General features: G+C 43.1%; 1 protein-coding gene across 2 annotated transcripts in view; it reads right to left on the bottom strand.

The window, feature by feature from the left end:
• Window positions 1-22,513, bottom strand: part of LOC112227106 (serine/threonine-protein kinase N2) — a 39,040-nt gene extending 16,527 nt beyond the window's left edge. Inside the window, exons 1-6 of one of the 2 annotated variants that reach the window (XM_024391949.2) lie at window positions 22,132-22,513; window positions 7,377-7,677; window positions 2,703-2,857; window positions 1,217-1,346; window positions 819-964; window positions 162-375 (exon numbers count right to left, since the gene is read on the bottom strand). In XM_024391949.2, coding sequence (XP_024247717.1) covers window positions 162-375; window positions 819-964; window positions 1,217-1,346; window positions 2,703-2,857; window positions 7,377-7,677; window positions 22,132-22,152 — 967 coding nt within the window. In that variant the 5' untranslated portion in view covers window positions 22,153-22,513. Of the gene's footprint in view, window positions 1-161; window positions 376-818; window positions 965-1,216; window positions 1,347-2,702; window positions 2,858-7,376; window positions 7,678-19,550; window positions 19,664-22,131 lie in introns of those variants that run through there. The other variant, XM_042307842.1, reaches the window with a different exon arrangement.
• Between the last annotated feature and the right edge of the window lie 1,153 nt (window positions 22,514-23,666).

The raw sequence follows: 23,666 nt of genomic DNA on the forward strand, positions 1-23,666 counted from the left end.
ATAAAAGGCTAGAACTTCAGATCTTTATAAACCGAGTTTTCGCACAAATCTTCCCTTGACAAGATTAACAGGCGCATATCTCAAGTTAAGATTCAGCTCTACATTCAGAGGTTAACCGCATGCAACTGATGACCACTGCTGTGGGATATAAGCCCTTTTACCTGTGAGTGCAGCAGGCTTGGCCACGGTGCTGTATTGGTTCTGGGTGGAGATGATGCTGGAGCGCGGGCTGAGGGCGGGCGAGGACATGAGGGACAGCTCCTCCACGATGTTGGTGCTGCGAGGGTGGTTCTTGGGCAGCTCACTCAGCCTCTGCTCCAGGGAGTACTTGAGCAGGTCCAGCTTTTGACTGGACTCGTTGAATCGGGCCTGGGCCTGGGGAGAACAGCAAGGTCAAGGGTCAAAACAGGGGCATCTTCAGTTGGCACTAAATGGGGGAAAACTCAGAATGTACAATTTTGTTTGTTTTTCATTTCAAAATGTGTTTGCTCTCATACGGGTTCTATAGAATGTGGTCCAGGAAAAACAAGTTCACAAACAGAATGGGTATTTTGTATAGAGTTTGTCCAACAGGCATGCCCAAACATTTTTGAAAGTGTTCCCAGTGCTCCCATTTTCGGCACAAGTTTGTTGAGCAGTGAGTTGACTAAGGGTTTAGGAATAGCTTTCAAAAACATTTTTTTTTTGTCTAGTTGTTTTTGGGGCCATGGTATGAGTGCTGACCTAGGATCAGTTTAGCCTTTTAGATCATAATTATATAGACTATGGGACCCGATCCTAAATCAGCACTCCTACTCAACTATGGCTGTCGTCTGTACCTCTGAGTGTGCCCTCTTCTCTGTGACTTTGCCAGAGCCCAGGAGCTTCATTACGTTCTTGGCGCCCTCGGCCACGGCTGACTCTATCCTGGCATGGTGACACAGCTCCTCTACCCGCAGATCCAGCGGGCTGATGATGGGCTTGGCTGGAGGAAGAGGACCTTGTTAGAGAGACTATCAGGGCGTTTGAGGGGATCAGTCTGAGCAAGAGGAGGCGCAGAATCACTCATCTGGATCACACGATGAGTAAATATTTAGGATGGAAGGTAATCTCTAGATCAGTGATTCCATGTAGTGAATCCACTGTGTGTGCTTGTGTATCCATATGTGTCAAAGGGGATAACACAGGACAGGAAGCCACGGCCAGAATGAGTCACAAGCAGGTGTGTGTGTCTCACCCATCACGTCGTTGTTATCGAAGCTCAACTCGCTGGCCTGGCTGCCTTTGAGGATCTGCATCCTGATGAACTCAATCTTTGTCTTGCTGTCCTGGAGCATCTGTTGAGCAGTCGCTAGCAATTTCCGGTCCTGGGCAGAAAATAAATACAACACTCACACCATCACCAACAGGTACACTGAGGCATCTATAACAGAAAGTAACTCACTGAACTGTGTGATATTGATCAACATCTGATCTAAACAGCATTTCTTCATAAGTAAAATAACCCAAAACACCTGACACAAATTCCACATCATACTTCAGACAGAATGTGTGTGTGCGTGCGTGCGTGGGTTACCCAATCGGAACACGGTCTCGTCAAATCATGACCTTAAGTGGAGCAAAAGTTTTCAATGAACGCATGGAAAAAGTTGTTCACCGCAGGCGAAAGTAGAATGTCATTGTGTTGTTGTGTTATCGGTGACCCTCGAGTTGACGCACACACTGGCCCGTGGAGTAAACTAGTCGGCTCCACCCAGAATTCCTTTGGTGGAAGAGCGCACTATGCTATGCCGTGCCGGCGTAGAGGGCAGGAAAGGCTTCCAGTCTGACAGGCATTTCCTGGCTGACATCATCAGGCCATGCCATTTCCCACAGGATGGTGCCACTTTCTCCAGGCGCTCCAGCAGGGGAGCGCTGACCGGGGATTGCCAACATTCCACACCTTGATATTATACCGTGCTCACAGAGTCAGCTATGGCTGATTTTTAGCAAAGGGCACCTTCGCAAATAGAACGAAGCTAATACGCCACATCTTGCATAAAATGCTGTGGTTAGTAGTTAGCACGGAGGTCGCTATCGTTCCACATTTTAGCGTTAATATCCCTACTGTATTAGTGCCGTATGATTTTAGCTGAATTCATCAGCATTCTACACCGTAGCAACCAGTGCAGAGCTAAATAAGGCCTGATAATGCTCTGTTAATATGGCTGGGGATACTTAACATGATTCTGCACAGGGAGTACTAGCTAGGTCTGTTAAAACCATGTCTGGTGTCACTTCCAGGGACACCATCTTGTAGGTTAGTCCTACTATACACCATATTTATAATGATGCTAACTGAGCTCACCATTTTGAATAATGGATTTTGTGGTCTCTTAAAAAGAAAATACCACTTAAAAAAACTATCATTTGGTATTTGCTCCATTATTCCACTGTTGATACAGTCCAAAAATGTTTTGCATGTCAGCAATCAAGTTTTCAAAAATATAGAACTTTCAAAATACAGATATGTGTTGCATCATACTGTGACACTTTGGAAAAACCCTACCTATTTCCAAGAAGGGCCAAGTGAACAAGAGACTGCAAGGAGGGACTACCTGGAATTAACCAATAGGACACGCTCATTTTCGTTTTCTGTAGAGTTAAGTGCCCTAATGAACATGATCCAGAGGTCACAAACTAAAAATGACTGTTTCTGAAGGGCAAGAGGTCAGAGGGCATACCTTGGAAGAGCCGTTGGAGTACATCTGGATCATGTTCTCTGCCCCCTGTTTGACCTTCAGCTCAATGTCGTTCTGCTTCTTCAGGGCGGCCAAGCGGCTGTTGCTGGTGCACATCCTCGCCTCGCTAGCTGGGGTGTCCGGGGTCAAAGGGCACTCTAAAAACCAAGGTGGAAGATCGGAAGGGAAGATATGAAGCTTGTATATTAAAATCCATTAAAGCGCTTACAATATAACAATAACGTTTGCATGTTCATTAGCTACAACATTCAAAGGCTTGTATGGAAGGTCTTAGAGTTGGCCATAATGCATTTCTTATCTTGTTCAACGCAGCCATATTCACCAGGTTGTTGTTTACCATCTACAACAAAGCAATTTGTGTAAAAACAGAAAGCCTTTTGGCAGGGATGGAATTGAAGGATTTTGGACACTGGCCAGCCGGGGAATCAGACTGAAATCTTTAGTAGCCCGGGTCGAATATCTGTTCCATGCAATATTTCAAAATACTAAATGTCACTATCCCGCGGGCTAGTTGGGCACATTTTCTACCAGCCCGGTCTGAAAAGTCATTTCCATCCCTGTCTGCTGGTATGAAAACTACTGATGACGGGGAATTCTTGTATGTACACTTAGATTCTTTACTAAAATTCCCTGAAGAGTTGGGATTTCTGTTCCAAACAGCACAGAAGTTAGGGGAACCCTGTAGCGGTCTCTGGAGAAAAACAAGCACAAACTTGCTCAAGACAAGATGTGACGTTACTGTACATGCAAATATATGGTATGACTGACAGGCCCTTGTTGCTAAAAGCCGGGGTTGTGTTCATTAGGAACAAAACAGAAGAATGGACAAACACGGAGGGGCTACCTGAAGGTGACCAATAAGAAACGCTCAAGTTCATCTTCTGTTGCAAAGCGATTCACTAGAGTTTTGCCACCCAGGTACTCCGTGCTCTTGTCCTGCCCCAGGGGCTGTTGGGTCTGGTGCTGTGCACACCTCAAGTACTCTCCTTCCTTCCCTCCAAAAACAAAAGTGTCCTCTATCATTTCAGTCAAGCTGCGGTGCTGAGGGATGAGCTCACTGGTTTTCATGCCTGGGCAGAACCCCTCCTCTCCACGGCACCCCTCCTCTCCACGGCACCCCTCCTCTCCACGGCACCCCTCCTCTCCACGGCACCCCTCCTCTCCACGGCACCCCGAGACGAGTGCTGAGCAAATGCTCGCTTCTTCACACACAGGTGGGCAAAAACCTGCCTGACTGACTTCTACTCTCTCTTACCATCATCTTGGTGACAGTGAGGTAAACTGTACGGTGTTTGATGGTTAGATTTAATTTCAATTTACAGTTACACAGGAACAGAAATAAATATTCCGCTCCAGCCATTACCACGAGTCTGTCTTCCCCAATTAAAAGGTGCTACCAACCTCCTGTGCTCAAATGGCTTCACAGCCGACCAACATATCCCTACCGCTAACTAGCTCTAGGCCTATACCCAGTCAACAGCGCTAACCACAGTTAGTATTCAAATATCACACACACCGCTTTAGTATGAGAAGCACATCCTGTTAAACATTGGCGTCTCTGGAGACACCTCAGGAGGTCGCCAATTCATTCTAACAGAGTAATAAGTCATTTAATCAGCCAATAACCTGGCAATGCATATGAAGGAGAACGTCAGGTTGCTAGGCAGCACCAGAGTCATAAAGTTGTCCACTAAATTAGCACTAACGAGAATGATTATGGGTTCGCAAGATTCCTCCGACAATATGTTTGATCTGTGTTCAAGCTCAGACTGAGTGTAAAGCAGATTCAAATATAAACGTTGGCTACTCAGCTATGTTGTGTGTGTGCAGACTGTATTGCAGTCCTAACTGGCATTCTATTATCTGTGTGTGTGTGCGTATGTATCCGCGTGTGTCTATCCGTGTGTGTGTGTGCGTATGTATCCGCGTGTGTCTATCCGTGTGTGTGTGTGCGTATGTATCCGCGTGTGTCTATCCGTGTGTCTATCCGTGTGTGTGTATGTATCCGCGTGTGTCTATCCGTGTGTGTGTGTGTATGTATCGTATGTATCCGCGTGTGTCTATCCGTGTGTCTATCCGTGTGTGTGTGTATGTATCCGCGTGTGTCTATCCGTGTGTGTGTGTGCGTATGTATCCGTATCCGTGTGTGTGTGTGCGTGTGTCTATCCGTGTGTGTGTGTGCGTATGTATCCGCGTGTGTCTATCCGTGTGTGTGTGTGCGTATGTATCCGCGTGTGTCTATCCGTGTGTGTGTGTGCGTATGTATCCGCGTGTGTCTATCCGTGTGTGTGTGTGCGTATGTATCCCGCGTGTGTCTATCCGTGTGTGTGTGTGCGTATGTATCCGCGTGTGTCTATCCGTGTGTGTGTGTGCGTATGTATCCGCGTGTGTCTATCCGTGTGTGTGTGTGCGTATGTATCCGCGTGTGTCTATCCGTGTGTGTGTGTGCGTATGTATCCGCGTGTGTCTATCCGTGTGTGTGTGTGCGTATGTATCCGCGTGTGTCTATCCGTGTGTGTGTGTGCGTATGTATCCGCGTGTGTCTATCCGTGTGTGTGTGTGCGTGCGTATGTATCCGCGTGTGTCTATCCGTGTGTGTGTGTGCGTATGTATCCGCGTGTGTCTATCCGTGTGTGTGTGTGTGCGTATGTATCCGCGTGTGTCTATCCGTGTGTGTGTGTGTGTGTCGTATGTATCCGCGTGTGTCTATCCGTGTGTGTGTGTGCGTATGTATCCGCGTGTGTCTATCCGTGTGTGTGTGTGCGTATGTATCCGCGTGTGTCTATCCGTGTGTGTGTGTGCGTATGTATCCGCGTGTGTCTATCCGTGTGTGTGTGTGCGTATGTATCCGCGTGTGTCTATCCGTGTGTGTGTGTGTGCGTATGTATCCGCGTGTGTCTATCCGTGTGTGTGTGTGCGCGTATGTATCCGCGTGTGTCTATCCGTGTGTGTGTGTGTGCGTATGTATCCGCGTGTGTCTATCCGTGTGTGTGTGTGTGCGTATGTATCCGCGTGTGTCTATCCGTGTGTGTGTGTGCGTATGTATCCGCGTGTGTCTATCCGTGTGTGTGTGTGCGTATGTATCCGCGTGTGTCTATCCGTGTGTGTGTGTGCGTATGTATCCGCGTGTGTCTATCCGTGTGTGTGTGTGCGTATGTATCCGCGTGTGTCTATCCGTGTGTGTGTGTGCCTGTGTCCCAGGGCTTCCCTCCAGAAGAGAGGGGTTTGGTCGGGGTCAGGACCAGTCAAGGACCCCCTCCTCTACACAGCCCATGCTGGGCCATTGAACATGGTCCCGTGTGGCTCAGCTGGTAGAGCATGGTGCTTACAACGGGCAGGGTTGTGGGTTCATGTTTCCCACGGCGACCAGTACGAAAAAGAACCAACATGTATGCACTCCCTATTGTAACTCCCTCTGGATAAGAGCATCTGCTAAAATTACAACAACAAAAAGTAAATTAATATCAAGCAGGGTGATATCACTCCTGGAGCGCTGACAGGGGAACCAGCCCAACGTCTGATCCCAGGTCAGCCACCGACAGGGTAGAACGCGACACATAGTTACATCGTCATTTAACAACTGACCTAAGACTTTAGTGTTTTGTCATATTGCTGGTTAAGGTTGGGTGTGAAAAAAGGGGGAGGTGATATGACATCAGTTGTGGAGGACAGAATCCCCCCCGTTGCTCTAGAACTTGGCCTGAGGTCAGTTCCCAGTTCCGCTACATACCACTGGCCATGCATCATTGAACAAAACACAGATCTCGTCAGATACCAAAGAGTCAGGATAAATTTGTTCCCACTTAAAGATGCATTATAAAAAAGGTTTTGTATAATTTCAGCCAGTAGTTTTGAAGGTAGCGTGAAAATTATGCACAATGTAATCCATTTCGCATGCTATGTTTTGTCCTGAAAAATGCTCTAATTCGTGCAATATGTTACAAATTTGTAAGTGCTTTAGATGCCATTCAATAGCTTTAGGACTACCTTTACATACAGAAAGGCAGTCCTCATTTCCAATGTCTACAACTAGGGAGTAAGAAATGGCATAGCAGCAGACAGACAAACTCAGTCCTTCTCTCTCTCCACCCATTATTAATAAGATCAACTATTCCCTGCACATCCACTGAAACATTTACCCATGTTTAGGTAACGTGCTAAAAACCCATTTTTGTTCACAAATTCACGGTAACAGGTTTCAACAGCCTCGAAAATAACTAAACGGAGCCCTATTGTAAAACAATAAGGAATATGCCCGTGTCAGCTCCTAGAAGATGAGGCACCACAACAGAGGGCATTCGTTATGTGTGGGTCCTATTTGTGTATTATGTGCTGTATCATGTATTGTGTGTCCTTATACCAAGAAATACCACACCTGAAGAGAGCATAGTATTGTATTCCACTAAATTCCGTTTAGCCTATGTGAAACAGGATAGAGGAGAGAAAGCATTCAGTACATACACCTCATATCAAAAGAAAGGCTACATCCCCTGAAGTTTCCAGGCTTTTCAAAAATCCCTGTTGAAGGATTCCTGAAATCTGGAGGGAATAAGCAGCGAGTGAATCCTCCAACTAGGGATTTCTGAAAAACCTGTGGAAAGTTTAAAGAGTTTGGCAACCCTAGTTACTCCCACGCCCCATGAAAAATAGCCATACCCAGCAGGTCATCGGGGTCCTTGACCACAATGTGGGCGTTGAGCTCCTGGAGCTCCTGGTGGAGCTCCTCCACCTTCTTGTTGGACTTCTTCAGCATGTTGTCCACATAGGCCAGGCTCTTCTTGTCCGTGGTGACCTTGCGCAGGTTCTCCGCACCCTCCTTGATCTTCAGCTCTTTGCGGATCTCGCGGCGGATTTGCTCCTTGATCTCATCCAGCTTCTGCTGCACCATGGTGTCCGACAGGTCCAGGTTGTGGCCCAGGCCCAGCCGCTCCGACACCAGCTGGCCCCTGGCGTCGCCCTGGTGGACAACAGAGAGAATAGATTGGGGTTAAGATTCATAAGGAAATGTAGGGCTGTCCCCAACTAAAAACAAAATCTTGGAAGACCAAGAGTAATCTGTTCTTTCGACCAATCGATTGGTTGAAATGTTAAAATGTGTATTTTTCCATATAGACATATGATATGTATTTTAATCAAATCAATTAAACTCAGGAAAAAAAATGTGTCCCTGAACAAAGGGGGGGGGGTCCAAATCAAAAGTAACAGTAAGTATCTGGTGTGGCCACCAGCTGCATTAAGTACTGCAGTGCATCTCCTCCTCATGAACTGCACCAGATTTGACAGTTCTTGCTGTGAGATGTTACCCCACTCTTCCACCAAGGCACCTGCAAGTTCCCGGACATTTCTGGAGGGAATGGCCCTAGCCCTCACACTCCGATCCAACAGGTCCCAGACGTGCTCAATGGGATTGAGATCTGGGCTCTTCACTGGCCATGGCAGAACACTGACATTCCTGTCTTGCAGGAAATCAGCCATATTGCTCGTTCTGTGCGTGGTGGCATTGTCATGCTGGAGGGTCATGTCAGGATGAGCCTGCAGGAAGGGTACCACATGAGGGAGGAGGATGTCTTCCCTGTAACGCACAGCGTTGAGATTGCCTGCAATGACAACAAGCTCAGTCTGATGAGGTTGTGACACACCGCCCCAGACCATGACAGACCCTCCACCTCCAAATCAATCCCACTCCAGAGTACATGCCTCGGTGTAACGCTCATTCCTTCGACGATAAACACGAATCTGACCATCTCCCCTGATGAGACAAAACTGCGACTCGTCAATGAAGAGCACTTTTTGCCAGTCCTGTCTGGTCCAGCGACAGTGGGTTTGTGCCCATAGGCGACATTGTTGCCGGTGATGTGAGGACCTGCCTTACAACAGACCTACAAGACCTCAGTCTAGCCTCTCTCAGCCCATTGCAGACAGTCTGAGCACTGATGGAGGGATTGTGCATTCCTGGTGTAGCTCGGGCAGTTGTTGTTGCCATGCCTGTACCTGTCCCGCGGGTGCTATGTTCAGATGTACCGATCCTGTGCAGGTGTTCTACACGTGGTCTGCCACTGTGAGGACGATCAGCTGTCTGTCCTATCCCCCTGTAGCGCCGTCTTAGGCGTCTCACAGTACAGACATTGCAATTTATTGCCCTGGCCACATCTGCAGTTCTCATGCCTCCTGTAGCATAAGGCACATTCACGCAGATGAGCAGGGCATCTTTCTTTTGGTGTTTTTCAGAGTCCATAGAAAGGCCTCTTTAGTGTCCTAAGTTATCAGAACTGTGACCTTAATTGCCTACTGTCTGTAAGCTGTAAGTGTCTTAACGACTGTTCCACAGGTGCATGTTCATCAATTGTTTATGGTTCATCGAACAAGCATGGGAAATAGTGTTTAAACCCTTTACAGAGAAGATCTATGAAGATATTTGGAATTTTACGAATTATCTTTGAAAGACAGGGACCTGAAAAGGGGACGTTTCTTTTTTTGCTGAGTTTATATTCACTGAGCATGTCTCATTCTTTAAGCACACTGTTTGATTAAATAATTAAGACACACAAATGACTAGAGGGTGTCCGACCAGCAATGGATTTGATTGTGCTGGGCTCAAACTTGCAGCGCTGTGTAAAAAAAAAAGAAGAAAAAAAAAAAAGATGGCGAGTGACTGACAAACACCTGTTGTCCCGCTTTCTCCTCCCTGCCGCAGCGACCAGCAGTTATCACGCTGTACGCGTTGCTGAAGCTGCAACATAATTCACTTCTGACTGAAAAGCTCCGTTACCATAATCCCTCATTTCCTTTTGGAAAAACATTCCCGATTTCCTAAACCCTTGCTCTCTTTACGTGACATGTATGCATGGCATGCACGTGACCAATAGGGCCTGACCTATAATCGCATCAATAAAATGGTTATAAACTCCAAACACCGTAACAGCAAAATGGATGTAGAGGACGTGACAAATAAACTCGAAACGGGGAAATGTTTACTGGTTGCTCATGAGGTAAAGGGGAAGTCAGATTTATGGAATACATTTGACTAGTTTTGGAAAATACTGGATATGAAGAAAAATAAAAGGAGCAAGCACTGAGTGCATATTGTGTGTGCCTAACAGGTGCTGTTAGATTACAATAAAAAAATTCTGACCGTTTGGAACAATGTAAACACTAAATGAATTATACGCATACCAGTGGTAATGTTTTTTGTGGTAACGTTTTTTTTAAAGCCTTTATAACAGCGAAGACTAAAAACAGTCGCATTCATTCGTTAATGCAATTTCCGAAATGGAACGGTTTATTTATTGTTTAAGCTAATTATTTAAGAGTCACTTTCTTTTAAAACTAAAATGCTTGACTGCATTTCATATCATGAATGACTCATATGATTGATACAGTAGCCTATATAAGTATTGAAATATAGGCATCAGGAAGTTACGGTATTAAGACTAAACATGATGCGCTCTTAGGTCTACAGCTGGATGGTGGTTATACAAGGCTGCTATACTAACACTACTAATGATAATGACATCACTTATTATTATTATTATTATTATTAGTAGTAGTAGTAGTAACAATATGAAAGAGATCAAGAAAAAGGAGCGGTAATAATATATTTTTTTAAATTACTTTAAAAAAAAAAATTGAAATAAATTGGACAATTTTGAACAGTGTAAACACTAAATAAATATTACCAGAAAGGCTGTTCTAACAAAGTAAAGATTAAAAACAGCCAAATGTGAATTCTTTCAAATATATTTTTTTTCCAGGGGGTGGATCAGCTTTAATATTGAGGATAGATTGTTGCTTCCATCAATGTAATTGTCTGCATCATTTCCAACTCACCATATTTTTCAGGTAAATAAATATATTTTTGGGTCAAATAAATAAATATAATATAGAAATTATATATACATACATACACACATACACTGCTCAAAAAATAAAGGGAACACTAAAATAACACATCCTAGATCTGAATGAATGAAATATTCTCATTAAATACTTTTTTCTGTACATAGTTGAATGTGCTGACAACAAAAATCACGCAAAAATTATCAATGGAAATCAAATTGATCAACCCATGGAGGTCTGGATTTGGAGTCACACTACAGGCTGGTCCAACTTTGATGTAATGTCCTTAAAACAAGTCAAAATGAGGCTCAGTAGTGTGTGTGGCCTCCACGTGCCTGTATGACCTCCCTACAACGCCTGGGCATGTTCCTGATGAGGTGGCGGATGGTCTCCTGAGGGATCTCCTCCCAGACCTGGACTAAAGCATCCGCCAACTCCTGGACAGTCTGTGGTGCAACGTGGCGTTGGTGGATGGAGCGATACATGATGTCCCAGATGTGCTCAATTGGATTCAGGTCTGGGGTATGGGCAGGCCAGTCTATAGCAGCAATGCCTTCCTCTTGCAGGAACTGCTGACACACTCCAGCCACATGAGGTCTAGCATTGTCTTGCATTAGGAGGAACCCAGGGCCAACCGCACCAGCATATGGTCTCACAAGGGGTCGGAGGATCTCATCTCAGTACCTAATGGCAGTCAGGCTATATAAAAATATATATAAAAAATATAAAATATAATATATATATATATATACACACACACACACTTTTATTATTCCCTGCAAACCCTACCACTCTTCCCCCAATTGGAGTAAACTAATAAACAATAACACTTAGGCTTCTACCTTCAGTTTATACATATTGTACACATTTTACAGACAATCTATTTTACAATAGGTATATTTTGTTTTTAGTCTTTCCTCTATTTCTGATGTCCATCCAGTTTGATTTCTATTTGTAACTGTGCTATTTCACAACATTGCTGATCCTATACACATTTTACAGACCCTGTATGTTTTAGATGTGTTATAAGTCCCACCCTTCAGCTCCCCTCCCATCTATCTCTTAACACCATCCATTTTGGATTTCTATTTGCCATATTTTCCAACTGTGCTATGATGCAGATTGTAAATTAAAAATAAACATTTTTCCTCAAATAATTATATTATTGATCAATTGACTGACTTTTCACATCACCCAGTATTGCTATCGGCAGCATTAGTTCTAGGTAAATGTTGCAATTCTTCAGCCATACCTGGACCTGTGTCCAAAAACGTATGGGCAGTACCAAAATAAATGATCTCGCAGTAAAATCTGCAGAGCTGAGAAGATTGTATCCCCTATATCATTCTATTGGTTGCAAGAATTTTGTATAATAATTTAAATTGAAAAATGTAAAGTTTTGAATCCGGCGTCATTTTGCGTGTCAATTCATTAACCATGTGCCGTGGAATTGGTACATCGAAAATCTCTTCCCAACTATTTTGCAATCTATCTGGCACAGCTGTCAATTTTCTTATCCTTAAATGAAATTGGTATATACATTTTTATTTTTCACAATTTTCTTTAACCATTTTTGTTTCCTACTTACAAAGCATGTAGAGGTCTGTCATTTTTATCATAGGTACACTTCAACTGTGAGAGACGGAATCTAAAACAAAAATCCAGAAAATCACATTGTATGATTTTTAAGTAATTAAATACATTTTATTGCATGACATAAGTATTTGATACATCAGAAAAACATAACTTAATATTTGGTACAGAAACCTGTTTGCAATTACAGAGATCATACGTTTCCTGTAGTTCTTGACCAGATTTGCACACTGCAGCAGGGATTTTGGCCCACTCCTCCATACAGACCTTCTCCAGATCCTTCAGGTTTCGGGGCTGTCGCTGGGCAATACAGACTTTCAGCTCCCTCCAAAGATGTTCTATTGGGTTTAGGTCTAGAGACTGGCTAGGCCACTCCAGGACCTTGAGATGCTTCTTACGGAGTCACTCCTTAGTTGCCCTGGCTGTGTGTTTCTGGTCGCGGTCATGCTGGAAGACCCAGCCACGACCCATCTTCAATGCTCTTACTGAGGGAAGGAGGTTGTTGGCAAAGATCTTGCGATACATGGCCCCATCCATCCTCCCCTCAATACGGTGCAGTCATCCTGTCCCCTTTGCAGAAAAGCATCCCCAAAGAATGATGTTTCCACCTCCATGCTTCATGGTTGGGATGGTGTTCTTGGGGTTGTACTCATCCTTCTTCTTCTTCCTCCAAACACAGCGAGTGAAGTTTAAACCAAAAAGCTTGCTTTTTGTCTCAGACCACATGACCTTCTCCCATTCCTCCTCTGGATCATCCAGATGGTCATTGGCAAACTTCAGACGGGCCTGGACATGCACTGGCTTGAGCAGGGGGACCTTGCGTGCGCTGCAGGATTTTAATCCATGACGGCGTAGTGTGCTACTAATGGTTTTCTTTGAGACTGTGGTCCCAGCTCTCTTCAGGTCATTGACCAGGTCCTGCTGTGTAGTTCTGGGCTGATCCCTCACCTTCCTCATGATCATTGATGCCCCACGAGGTGAGATCTTGCATGGAGCCCCAGACCGAGGGTGTTTGACCGTCATCTTGAACTTCTTCCATTTTCTAATAATTGCACCAACAGTTGTTGCCTTCTCACCAAGCTGCTTGCCTATTGTCCTGTAGCCCATCCCAGCCTCGTGCAGGTCTACAATTTTATTCCTGATGTCCTTACACAGCTCTCTGGTCTTAGCCATTGTGGAGAGGTTGGAGTCTGTTTGATTGAGTGTGTGGACAGGTGTCTTTTATACAGGTAACGAGTTCAAACAGGTGCAGTTAATACAGGTAATGAGTGGAGAACAGGAGGGTTTCTTAAAGAAAAACTAACAGCTCTGTGAGAGACGGAATTCTTACTGGTTGGTAGGTGATCAAATACTTATGTCATGCAATAAAATGCTAATTAATTACTTAAAAATCATACAATGTGATTTTCTGGATTTTTGTTTTAGATTCCGTCTCTCACAGTTGAAGTGTACCTATGATAATAATTACAGACCTCTACATGCTTTGTAAGTAGGAAAACCTGCAAAATCGGCAGTGTATCAAATACTTGTTCTACCCACTATACATGGATGACTTACAAAGACAGGCATTTTTAACAGTTAGGCTATTGATTAGACAATTACGTTGGGATTTCCTCTCTCCTCACCTTTCTTAGACATTAAGGCAAGATCTCCTCATTCTACTGCTGCCTCCAATACATTGTTCTCAACACCAATATGCTGGTTAACTTTGCTATTATGCACATAACATGGTCTAGGAAAAGGAGCCCAGATTGTCGACGGTTCTGAAACCAGCGACTCCTATCCTATGCGGGAGAAAGTGCATTTGTTATAAAATACTTTATTTTATTAGTGTTGCACCATTGTTCTTATGTAATATAACCATATACAAGTTCAGAAGAACTTCTTAGAGTGATGGACTGTGCCATCCATCCCTACGGCCTCCACACTCGATTAACCCACTCAGACATGTGAAAATCTGACAGGTGTCTTGTACACATATACAGTACCAGTCAAAAGTTTGGACACACCTACTCATTCAAGGGTTTTTCTTTATTTTTACTATATTGTAGAATAATAGTGAAGACATCAAAACTAATGAAATAACACATATGAAATCATGTAGTAACCAAAAAGGTGTTCTAAAATATATTTTGATTAGTTTATTTTTCAAAGTAACCACCCTAAAAGCCTTGATGACAGCTTTGCACACTCTTGGCATTCTCTGAACCAGCTTCATGAGGAATGCTTTTCCAACAGTCTTGAAGGAGTTCCCACATATGCTGAGCACTTGTTGGCTGCTTTTCCTTCACTCTGCGCTCCAACTCATCCCAAACATCTCAATTGGGTTGAGGTAGAGTGATTGTGGAGGCCATGTCATCTGATGCAGCACTCCATCACTCTCCTTTTTGGTCAAATAGCCCTTACACAGCCTGGAGGTGTGTCGGGTCATTGTCCTGTTGAAAAACATGTCCCACAAAGCACAAACCAGATGGGATGACGTATCGCTGCAGAATGATGTGGTAGCCATGCTGGTTAAGTGCGCCTTTAATTCTAAATAAATCACTGACAGTGTCACCAGCAAAACGCCCCCACATCTCCTCCTCGATGCTTCACGGTGGGAACCACACATGCGGATATCATCCATTCACCTACTCTGTGTCTCACAAAGACACGGCGGTTGGAACCAAAAATCTAAACTTTGGACTCCTCAGACCAAAGGACAGATTTCCACCAGTCGAATGTCAACTGCTCGTGTTTCTTGGCCCAAGAATGTCTCATCTTATTATTGGTGTCCACTAGGAGTGGTTTCTTCACAACAATTCGACCATGATGGCCTGATTCACACAGTTTCCTCTGAACAGTTGATGTTGAGATGGGTCTATTACTTAAACTCTGTAAAGCATTTATTTGGGCTAAAATCTGAGGTGCAGTTAACTCTGATGAACTTATCCTCTGCAGCAGAAGTAACTCTGGGTCTTCCTTTCCTGTGGCAGTCCTTGTGAGAGCCAGTTTCATCATAGCACTTCATGGTTTTTGCAACTACACTTGACTGAACTTTTTCCAGATTGACTGATCTTCATGTCTTAAAGTAATGACCTGTCATTTCTCTTTGCTTATTTGAGTTCTTCTTGCCCTAATATGGACTTGGTCAAATCAAAATCAAATCCAATTTTATTGGTCACATACACATGGTTAGAAGCTGTTAATGCGAGTGCAGCGAAATGCTTGTGCAGTAATATCTAACAATTCCCCAACAACTACCTAATACACACAAATCTAAAAGGGTGAATGAGAATATGTACATATAAATAGATGGATGAGCGATGGCCGAGCGGCATAGGCAAGGTGCAATAGATTGTATTTTATACCGTCTATACATATGGTATGAGTAATGTAAGATATGTAAACATTATTAAGTAGCATTGTTTGAAGTGACATTGTTTAAAGTGACTAGTGATCCATTTATTAAATTAGCCAGTGATTGGGTCTCAATGTAGGCAGCAGCCTCTCTGAGTTAGTGATTGCTGTTTAGCAGTCCGATGGCCTTGAGATAAAAGCTGTTTTTCAGGCTCTCGGTCCCAGCTTTGATGCACCTGTACTGACCTCACCTTCTGGATGGTAGCGGTGTGAACAGGCAGTGGCTCGGGTGGTTGTTGTCTTTGATGATCGTTTTAGCCTTACTGGTCTTTCACCAAATAGGGCTATTTCTTTTTACCTTTATTTAACTAGGCAAGTCAGTTAAGAACAAATTCTTATTTTCAATGATGGCCTAGGAACAGTGGGTTAAATGCATTCCAGGTGACTACCTCATGAAGTTGCTTGAGAGACTGTCAAGTGTGCAAAGCTGTCATCAAGGCAAAGGGGGGCTACTTTGAAGAATCTCAAAAATAAAAGATTTTGATTTGTTTAAAACTTTTTTGGTTGCTACATGATTCCATGTGTTACTTCATAGTTGATGTCTTTATTATTCTACAATGTAGAAAACAGTAAAAAAAAAACTTGACTGGTACACACTGCTCAAAAAAAATAAAAGGGAACATTTGAACAACACAATGTAACTCCAAGTCATTCACTCTACTGTGAAATCAAACTGTCCACTTAGGAAGCAACACTGATTGACAATAAATTTCACATGCTGTTGTGCAAATGGTATAGACAACAGGTGGAAATTATAGGCAATTAGCAAGACACCCCCAATAAAGGAGTGGTTCTGCAGGTGGTGACCACAGACCACTTCTCAGTTCCTATGCTTCCTGGCTGATGTTTTGGTCACTTTTGAATGCTGGCGGTGCTTTCACTCAAGTGGTAGCATGAGACAGAGTCTACAACCCACACAAGTGGCTCAGGTAGTGCAGCTCATCCAGGATGGCACATCAATGCGAGCTGTGGCAAGAAGGTTTGCTGTGTCTGTCAGCGTAGTGTCCAGAGCATGGAGGCGCTACCAGGAGACAGGCCAGTACATCAGGAGACGTGGAGGAGGCCGTAGGAGGGCAACAACCCAGCAGCAGGACCGCTACCTCCGCCTTTGTGCAAAGAGGAGCGGGAGAAGCACTGCCAGAGCCCTGCAAAATTACCTCCAGCAGGCCACAAATGTGCATGTGTCTGTTCAAACGGTCAGAAACAGACTCCATGAGGGTGGTATGAGGGCCCGACATCCACAGGTGGGGGTTGTGCTTACAGCCCAACACCGTGCAGGACGTTTGGCATTTGCCAGAGAACACCAAGATTGGTAAATTCGCCACTGACGCCCTGTGCTCTTCACAGATGAAAGCAGGTTCACACTGAGCACATGTGACAGAGTCTGGAGACGCCGTGGAGAACGTTCTGCTGCCTGCAACATCCTCCAGCATGACCGGTTTGGCGGTGGTTCAGTCATGGTGTGGGGTGGCTTTTCTTTGGGGGGCCGCACAGCCCTCCATGTGCTCGCCAGAGGTAGCCTGACTGCCATTAGGTACCGAGATGAGATCCTCAGACCCCTTGTGAGACCATATGCTGGTGCGGTTGGCCCTGGGTTCCTCCTAATGCAAGACAATGCTAGACCTCATGTGGCTGGAGTGTGTCAGCAGTTCCTGCAAGAGGAAGGCATTGATGCTATGGACTGGCCCGCTCGTTCCCCAGACCTGAATCCAATTGAGCACATCTGGGACATAATGTCTCGCTCCATCCACCAACGCCATGTTGCACCACAGACTGTCCAGGAGTTGGTGGATGCTTTAGTCCAGATCTGGGAGGAGATCCCTCAGGAGACCATCCGCCACCTCATCAGGAGCATGCACAGGCGTTGTAGGGAGGTAATACAGGCACGGAGGCCACGCACACTACTGAACCTCATATTTACTTGTTTTAAGGACATTACATCAAAGTTGGATCAGCCTGTAGTCCAGACCTCCATGGGTTGATCAATTTGATTTCCATTGACAATGTGTGTGATTTTGTTGTCAGCACATTCAACTATGTAAAGAAAAAAGTATTTAATAATAATATTTCATTCATTCAGATCTAGGATGTGTTACTTTAGTGTTCCCTTTATTTTTTGGGGCAAAATATATATATATATATTTGTTTTTGACTACAGCTCGACTAAAGAAATCTCGTTAACCAGTCGACTAAATGGAGTCAGGCCTAAAGAAATGTCATGGAGATTGCTATATAAAAGGATCTGGAGGACAAAAGGTTATACCACATTTGGCAAAGCACCAGATAAGGACCCTTTGTATCATGATCAGCCTTTATGCAGGCTAGTTAGCAAGACGTTGCTAACAAATGATTGAAGCATCGATAAAGAATTCCGGAATACATTAAAAGGATCTGCCCTTTTTTTTCAATTTTCTCCTAAAATGACATACCCAAATCTAACTGCCTGTAGCTCAGGACCTGAAGCAAGGATATGCATATTCTTGATACCATTTGAAAGGAAACAATTTGAAATTTGTGGAAATGTGAAATGAATGTAGGAGTATATAACACATTAGATCTGGTAAAAAATAATGCAAAGAAAATAAAATATTTTTTGTATTTGTTTTTGTACCATCTTTGAATTGCAAGAGAAAGGCCATAATGTATTATTCCTGCACAGGCGCAATTTAGATTATGTCCACTAGATGGCAGTGTATGTGCAAAGTTTTAGACTCATCCAATGAATCGTCATATTTCTGTTCAAAATGTTATATCAAGACTGCCCAAATGGTTTATTAATAACTTTAAGTTCAAAACTGTGCACTCTCCTCAAACAGCAGCATAGTATTCTTCCACTGTAATATCTACTGTAAATTGGACAGTGCAGTTAAATTAACAAGAATTTAAGCTTTCTGCCAATATCAGATATGTCTATGTCCTGGGAAATGTTCTTGTTACTTACAACCTCATGCTAATCGCATAAGGCTATGTTAGCTCAACCGACCTGTGGGGGACCCATCCATCCTGTAGAGGTTAATGCTTTATAACGTTTTTATTAAAAAGTTGTAGTTTGTATACAGTGAGACATTTAATTGTGTCAGCCTGTAGCACCATTTGAGGCGCAACAGGAAGAAATGCCGAGTAGGTAAACACCAAAGCCTGCCAGGCGTACAAATAGCAGGTAACAGCAGGTAAAAACACCAAAGTATGTCAGGCCTACAAATAGCAGGTAACAGCAGGTAAAAACACCTAAGTATGTCAGGCCTACAAATAGCAGGTAACAGCAGGTAAAAACACCAAAGCATGTCAGGCCTACAAATAGCAGGTAACAGCAGGTAAAAACACCAAAGCCTGTCAGGCCTACAAATAGCAGGTAACAGCAGGTAAAAACACCAAAGCCTGTCAGGCCTACAAATAGCAGGTAACAGCAGGTAAAAACACCAAAGCCTGTCAGGCCTACAAATAGCAGGTAACAGCAGGTAAACACACCAAAGTATGTCAGGCGTACAAATAGCAGGTAACAGCAGGTAAACACCAAAGCTTTTCAAGCGTACAAATAGCAGGTAACAGCAGGTAAACACCAAAGCCTGTCAGGCCTACAAATATCTCTAAACGATACTTTAAATTATAACTTGATACAAATACTGGCTTATGTCACACTTCTCCATTCAAAAACTTTAGGGAAAATAGAATGGGCATACAATTGACAATTTCATTCCATTCCACTCGGGATGACCCCATTGCTAGAACTTGTGTATAATATTTATTTCAAATTGTAGCCGAAAATAAAAGTAAGCTCCCCGACATAATGAAACCATTAAAAGCTTAAGGCACTTGAACTGAGCTTAGCCTACTGCTCCATTCATAGACAAGGCACAATGAGCCCACAACATGTTACGCCTATCTACACCCCATGTTGCATTCAGCCCTTGTTGCATTCAGCAAACACTGTACCGTAATCCAAACATGGATGTTTTACAATTGCTACAGTGGCTACTGGCTACACAAATCTATGTTCCTTACCATCACATCATCAATTTCCATCAACCTCGTCTCCATTGCATCTGCTTCAGATGCCCGCCCATGTATGTTTTTAAGTTCTGCTTTGTTCTTCCTCTCACAACAAAAACAAAAAGTTCTCCCTTTTTCTAAAAACAGAGTTTGGTCTAAACCGTCTGAGGAAGGGGCAGCCAAATCCTGTTAGCCTCTCGCTCAGTGAGGTCACATGAGACGAGAAAGGGACCTAATCTCACTCCGGGGAGCGAGTGGAGTCTTAAAAATAAACTTTGGTTAAAAAAAAACATGTAAAAAACGCCAGAGTTCCAATGGCCTCCCCTGTGGAGTGACGTGTATGGGAGTAAGAGGAGGATCAGTTGTGTACAGCTACATGTAAATTAATACTTCTAAGGTTGAGATTGGGAGCCTCGGAAAGAGTTTAACGTAAAAACATTTTTTGCCTTGTTGGTTTCCCAACACTGTATACATATTTTAGTACAGTTAATGAATCAGTATTTGGCCAATGAAATAATCTAATCCACTACTTCGGTGAAGCAAGCAAGCGCCACATTTCAACCAACGGAATAATATATACGGCGCTTTGGAGCTGTTGCATTTGAGTCAAAGTTGCCTACGTTTATTTCTCCCTAACTGCTATACTCTTATTGACACCTATGCTTAGTGTGTATTTGAGATTAGACTGCACGGTGGTTCCCTGTTCTGGGTGACTAGTGGCTAAACCTTTACAGAGGAAGTATGTGTTGGCCAATTAGGCCTGCGTCTCAGTCCAGAGGGAGAGAGGCTCCGCCTCCCTGTATGACTCACAGGTAAAATGGACGTCACAACTGCTGGAAGAAGTAAAAAGACAGTTCAACCCAATTGGTTCTGTAGCTGTGTTTGACTACCAGTGTGAATACGATTCAAAGCCATGGACCACCAGAGCTGTTGCCAGGATGTGAAGTTTCAAAATGTAATATCATTACAGTTACCATTATTTCTCTACCATAAGCATTTTAGAGAATTTGGCAGTACATCCACCTGGCCTTACAACAGCAGGCCACAAGTAACCATGCAAGCCCAGGAACTCAACATCCGGCTTCTTCACCTGCGGGATTGTCTGAGGTGGCGGGGGTAGGTGGTAAGCAGTATTCTGTCTGTTAGAAAAACTAATTCTGATTGGCTGAACCTGGCTCCCAAGTGGGTGGGCCTATGCCCTCCCAGGCACATCCATTGCTGCACCCCTGCCCAGTTGTCAAATCCATAGATTAGAGCCTAATGAATTTATTTAAATTGACTGATTTCCTTTTATGAACTGTAACTCATTCAATTCTTTGAAATTGTTGCATTTATATTTTTGTTCAGTATAATTACAGCCCTGGTCAGTTCAACTGGACGTGTCACTCTTACATCACAGGCCAAGGGCAGTGATATTTTTCTTTGCAGAATTACAACACAAGACACAAACTACTGATGACCAAAAGGTTATGGGCAATAACACCACTTCGTCACTCCTATACATCCTTTGTCTAGTCGTCAACAGCAACATAATCAATTTGACAAATACCAGATATAGTCTTCCACTCACTGTCCAAACAATCTCAGCGATCACCCAACAAAACACACGAGTCTTGTGAAACCATGTCTGCAAAAAGACAAGTCTGAATTCATGAGTGAGGCTGAGTGTGTACAAATAAGGTTCCAAAGAGTGACCTACCTCTAATCTAATCACTGAAACTGCAAACAAAGGCAATATGTTCACAGGTTAGTGTCCTCGAATACAGAAGTTTGAGAGAGAAAAAAAATGTAGATACATGTTCCGCAGGATACAAAGTTATGGTCAGATCACATCATTATGCGTCCACGCTACATTGTTGTTCGATAGCCTTTTTTTCTCTCCCCAATATAAAAATTACCAGATTTGACAGCTGACGTCACCCCAGAGTCAGCAGTGACCAAACTTTTTTTCGGAGTTATGTTGCGGTTGAGATTAAGGAAAAAACTTCACAGGATGTGAAGTTTCAAAATGTAATATCATTACAGTTACCATTTTCAAACTGAATCATGTATCAGGGAATGCTCAACCTTTTGGAATTGAAAATGATTATACTTGCATGTCTTGGAACATTATTTTCAACTAACTTAGTATTGTAGCCTAGTAACACATGTTTTTCTTTTAATAAACAGCTTTGGGCTTTAACACGCGCCCACTTGACTGGGTCACTGTTTACAAAGGACCTTAAAATGGAAAATGTTTTTCCATGCGTTCGAAACTACGCTATTTTTCTTCCAAAACGCTGAACATTTTACTATCAGTCGATATTCAATTGCTTTTTTGTCATTAAAATATACAACCGATTAATTCAGTAGTTCAGCTGGTGGGCGCTCAAGTGCAAAATTACACAAAACTTTTGATATTTTGATAATTGTTTTCCAGGCCTCAATCTATAATTCCCAATCCTTCTGAAGAGGGGGACAAAATCCCTAAGAAATGTATTAACCTCAAAATATTTGAATCCACTGCAAATGGTAAATAACTTTATACCAACTTGGAAAGCGCACTTTACATCAACTTTACGCATTTATTGCAACAGTTGTCAACTTTTCATACCTGCACGGAATCGGCGGCCATCTTGGCTTTTGACTTTGAATCAAACTGTACGGAGACAGGGGAGGTGGAACTCCAAAAACAGCCTTGTTTTAAGTTTCCCTCTCGTGCGTCAAAAATAACCTACTCAGTGACCAAACCATAGGTCATATTGGAAATACTTGACTTTCCATGGCTTTCCTTGAGTCCTTTCGTCTTTTTTCGCTGAGGGAAGAAAAGTTGTTCTGTAGTCCACATATATGAAGCAGCAACATAAATAAATGTCCCACTGCTTTCACTTTGGGAGCGAAAGGCTGTGGTTTGTGTGGAAACACATCAGCGTCCGCCCATAGGAGCTATGCACCAACTCAACCCAGAGCCCATTCTCTCAGCCAGATTCTATTCACACTCTCTCACGTGATCATAAACTTCTCACACGCACGAGCATCGCACTCTCCTGTAAGAAATCATGTTTACACAATATATTAGCGTGTGACAATTCTAGAAGTGCACTAAAATGATGAAGATTATGAGCTGGATACTACTTGTTCCAGGTTATTCTATAGTTGAAACTTAGTGGTGTAAATTATTTAAGTAGAAATACTTTAAAGTACTTCCTTAAGTAGTTTTTTGGTGTATCTGTATTTTACTATTTATATTTTTAACTACTTTTACTCCACTACATTCCTAAAGAAAATTATGTACTTTTTACTCCTTACATTTTCCCTGACACCCAAAATTACTCGTTATATTTTGAATGCTTAGCAGGTCAGGGAAGTTGTCTAATTCACGCACTTATCAAGAGAACATCCCTGGTCATCCCTACTGCCTCTGACCTGGCACTCACTAAACAGAGATTCTTTTTTTCTAAATTATGTCTGCCTGTTGAAGTGTGCCCCTGGCTATAAGTAAATTAAAAAATACAAGAAAATCGTTCTGCCTTGGTTGCTTAATATAAGGAATCTGAGTTGATTTATACTTTTACATTTATATTTTAGCTATTATATTTACTTTTGAAACTTAAGTATATTTAAAACCAAATACTTTTAGACTTTTACTCGAGTAGTATTTTACTTTAATCAAGTATGACAATTGGGTCATAGAGGTTTCACCTCTGATTGACATCTTCATCATCATCATCATCATCATCCATCATAATAGGATGCCTAAACAAATTAAATTTTTTTAATTTTTAAAGAGGCTGTAGTATAGTATATAGGGGTAGCCTAATACACTGTAGTAGTACAGTAGTAGCAGTTACAGAGAATGACTCTCTCCATTGTCTTCAGAAACTGGGCAGAATCGGTTACAAAAATAAAATAGCTGTCAACCGACTGCACTACTTACCAATGGCACCGTGAGCAGGCAGGCCTTCTACAGAAATAGCTGCAACAAGACAGAAAGAAGCAAGTCCATGTGTAAGCTCAAGAAGAGGGAACTAAGAGGGCACGAAGAGTCGTGAAGAGGGCATGACAAAACCTTTACCCCCGCAGGAGGCTGAAAAGATTTGGCATGGGTCCCCAGATCCTCAAAAAGTTCTTCAGCTGCACCATCGAGAG

Source organism: Oncorhynchus tshawytscha, linkage group LG28 (genome assembly GCF_018296145.1).
Source record: "Oncorhynchus tshawytscha isolate Ot180627B linkage group LG28, Otsh_v2.0, whole genome shotgun sequence".
NCBI classification, from domain to species: domain Eukaryota; kingdom Metazoa; phylum Chordata; class Actinopteri; order Salmoniformes; family Salmonidae; genus Oncorhynchus; species Oncorhynchus tshawytscha.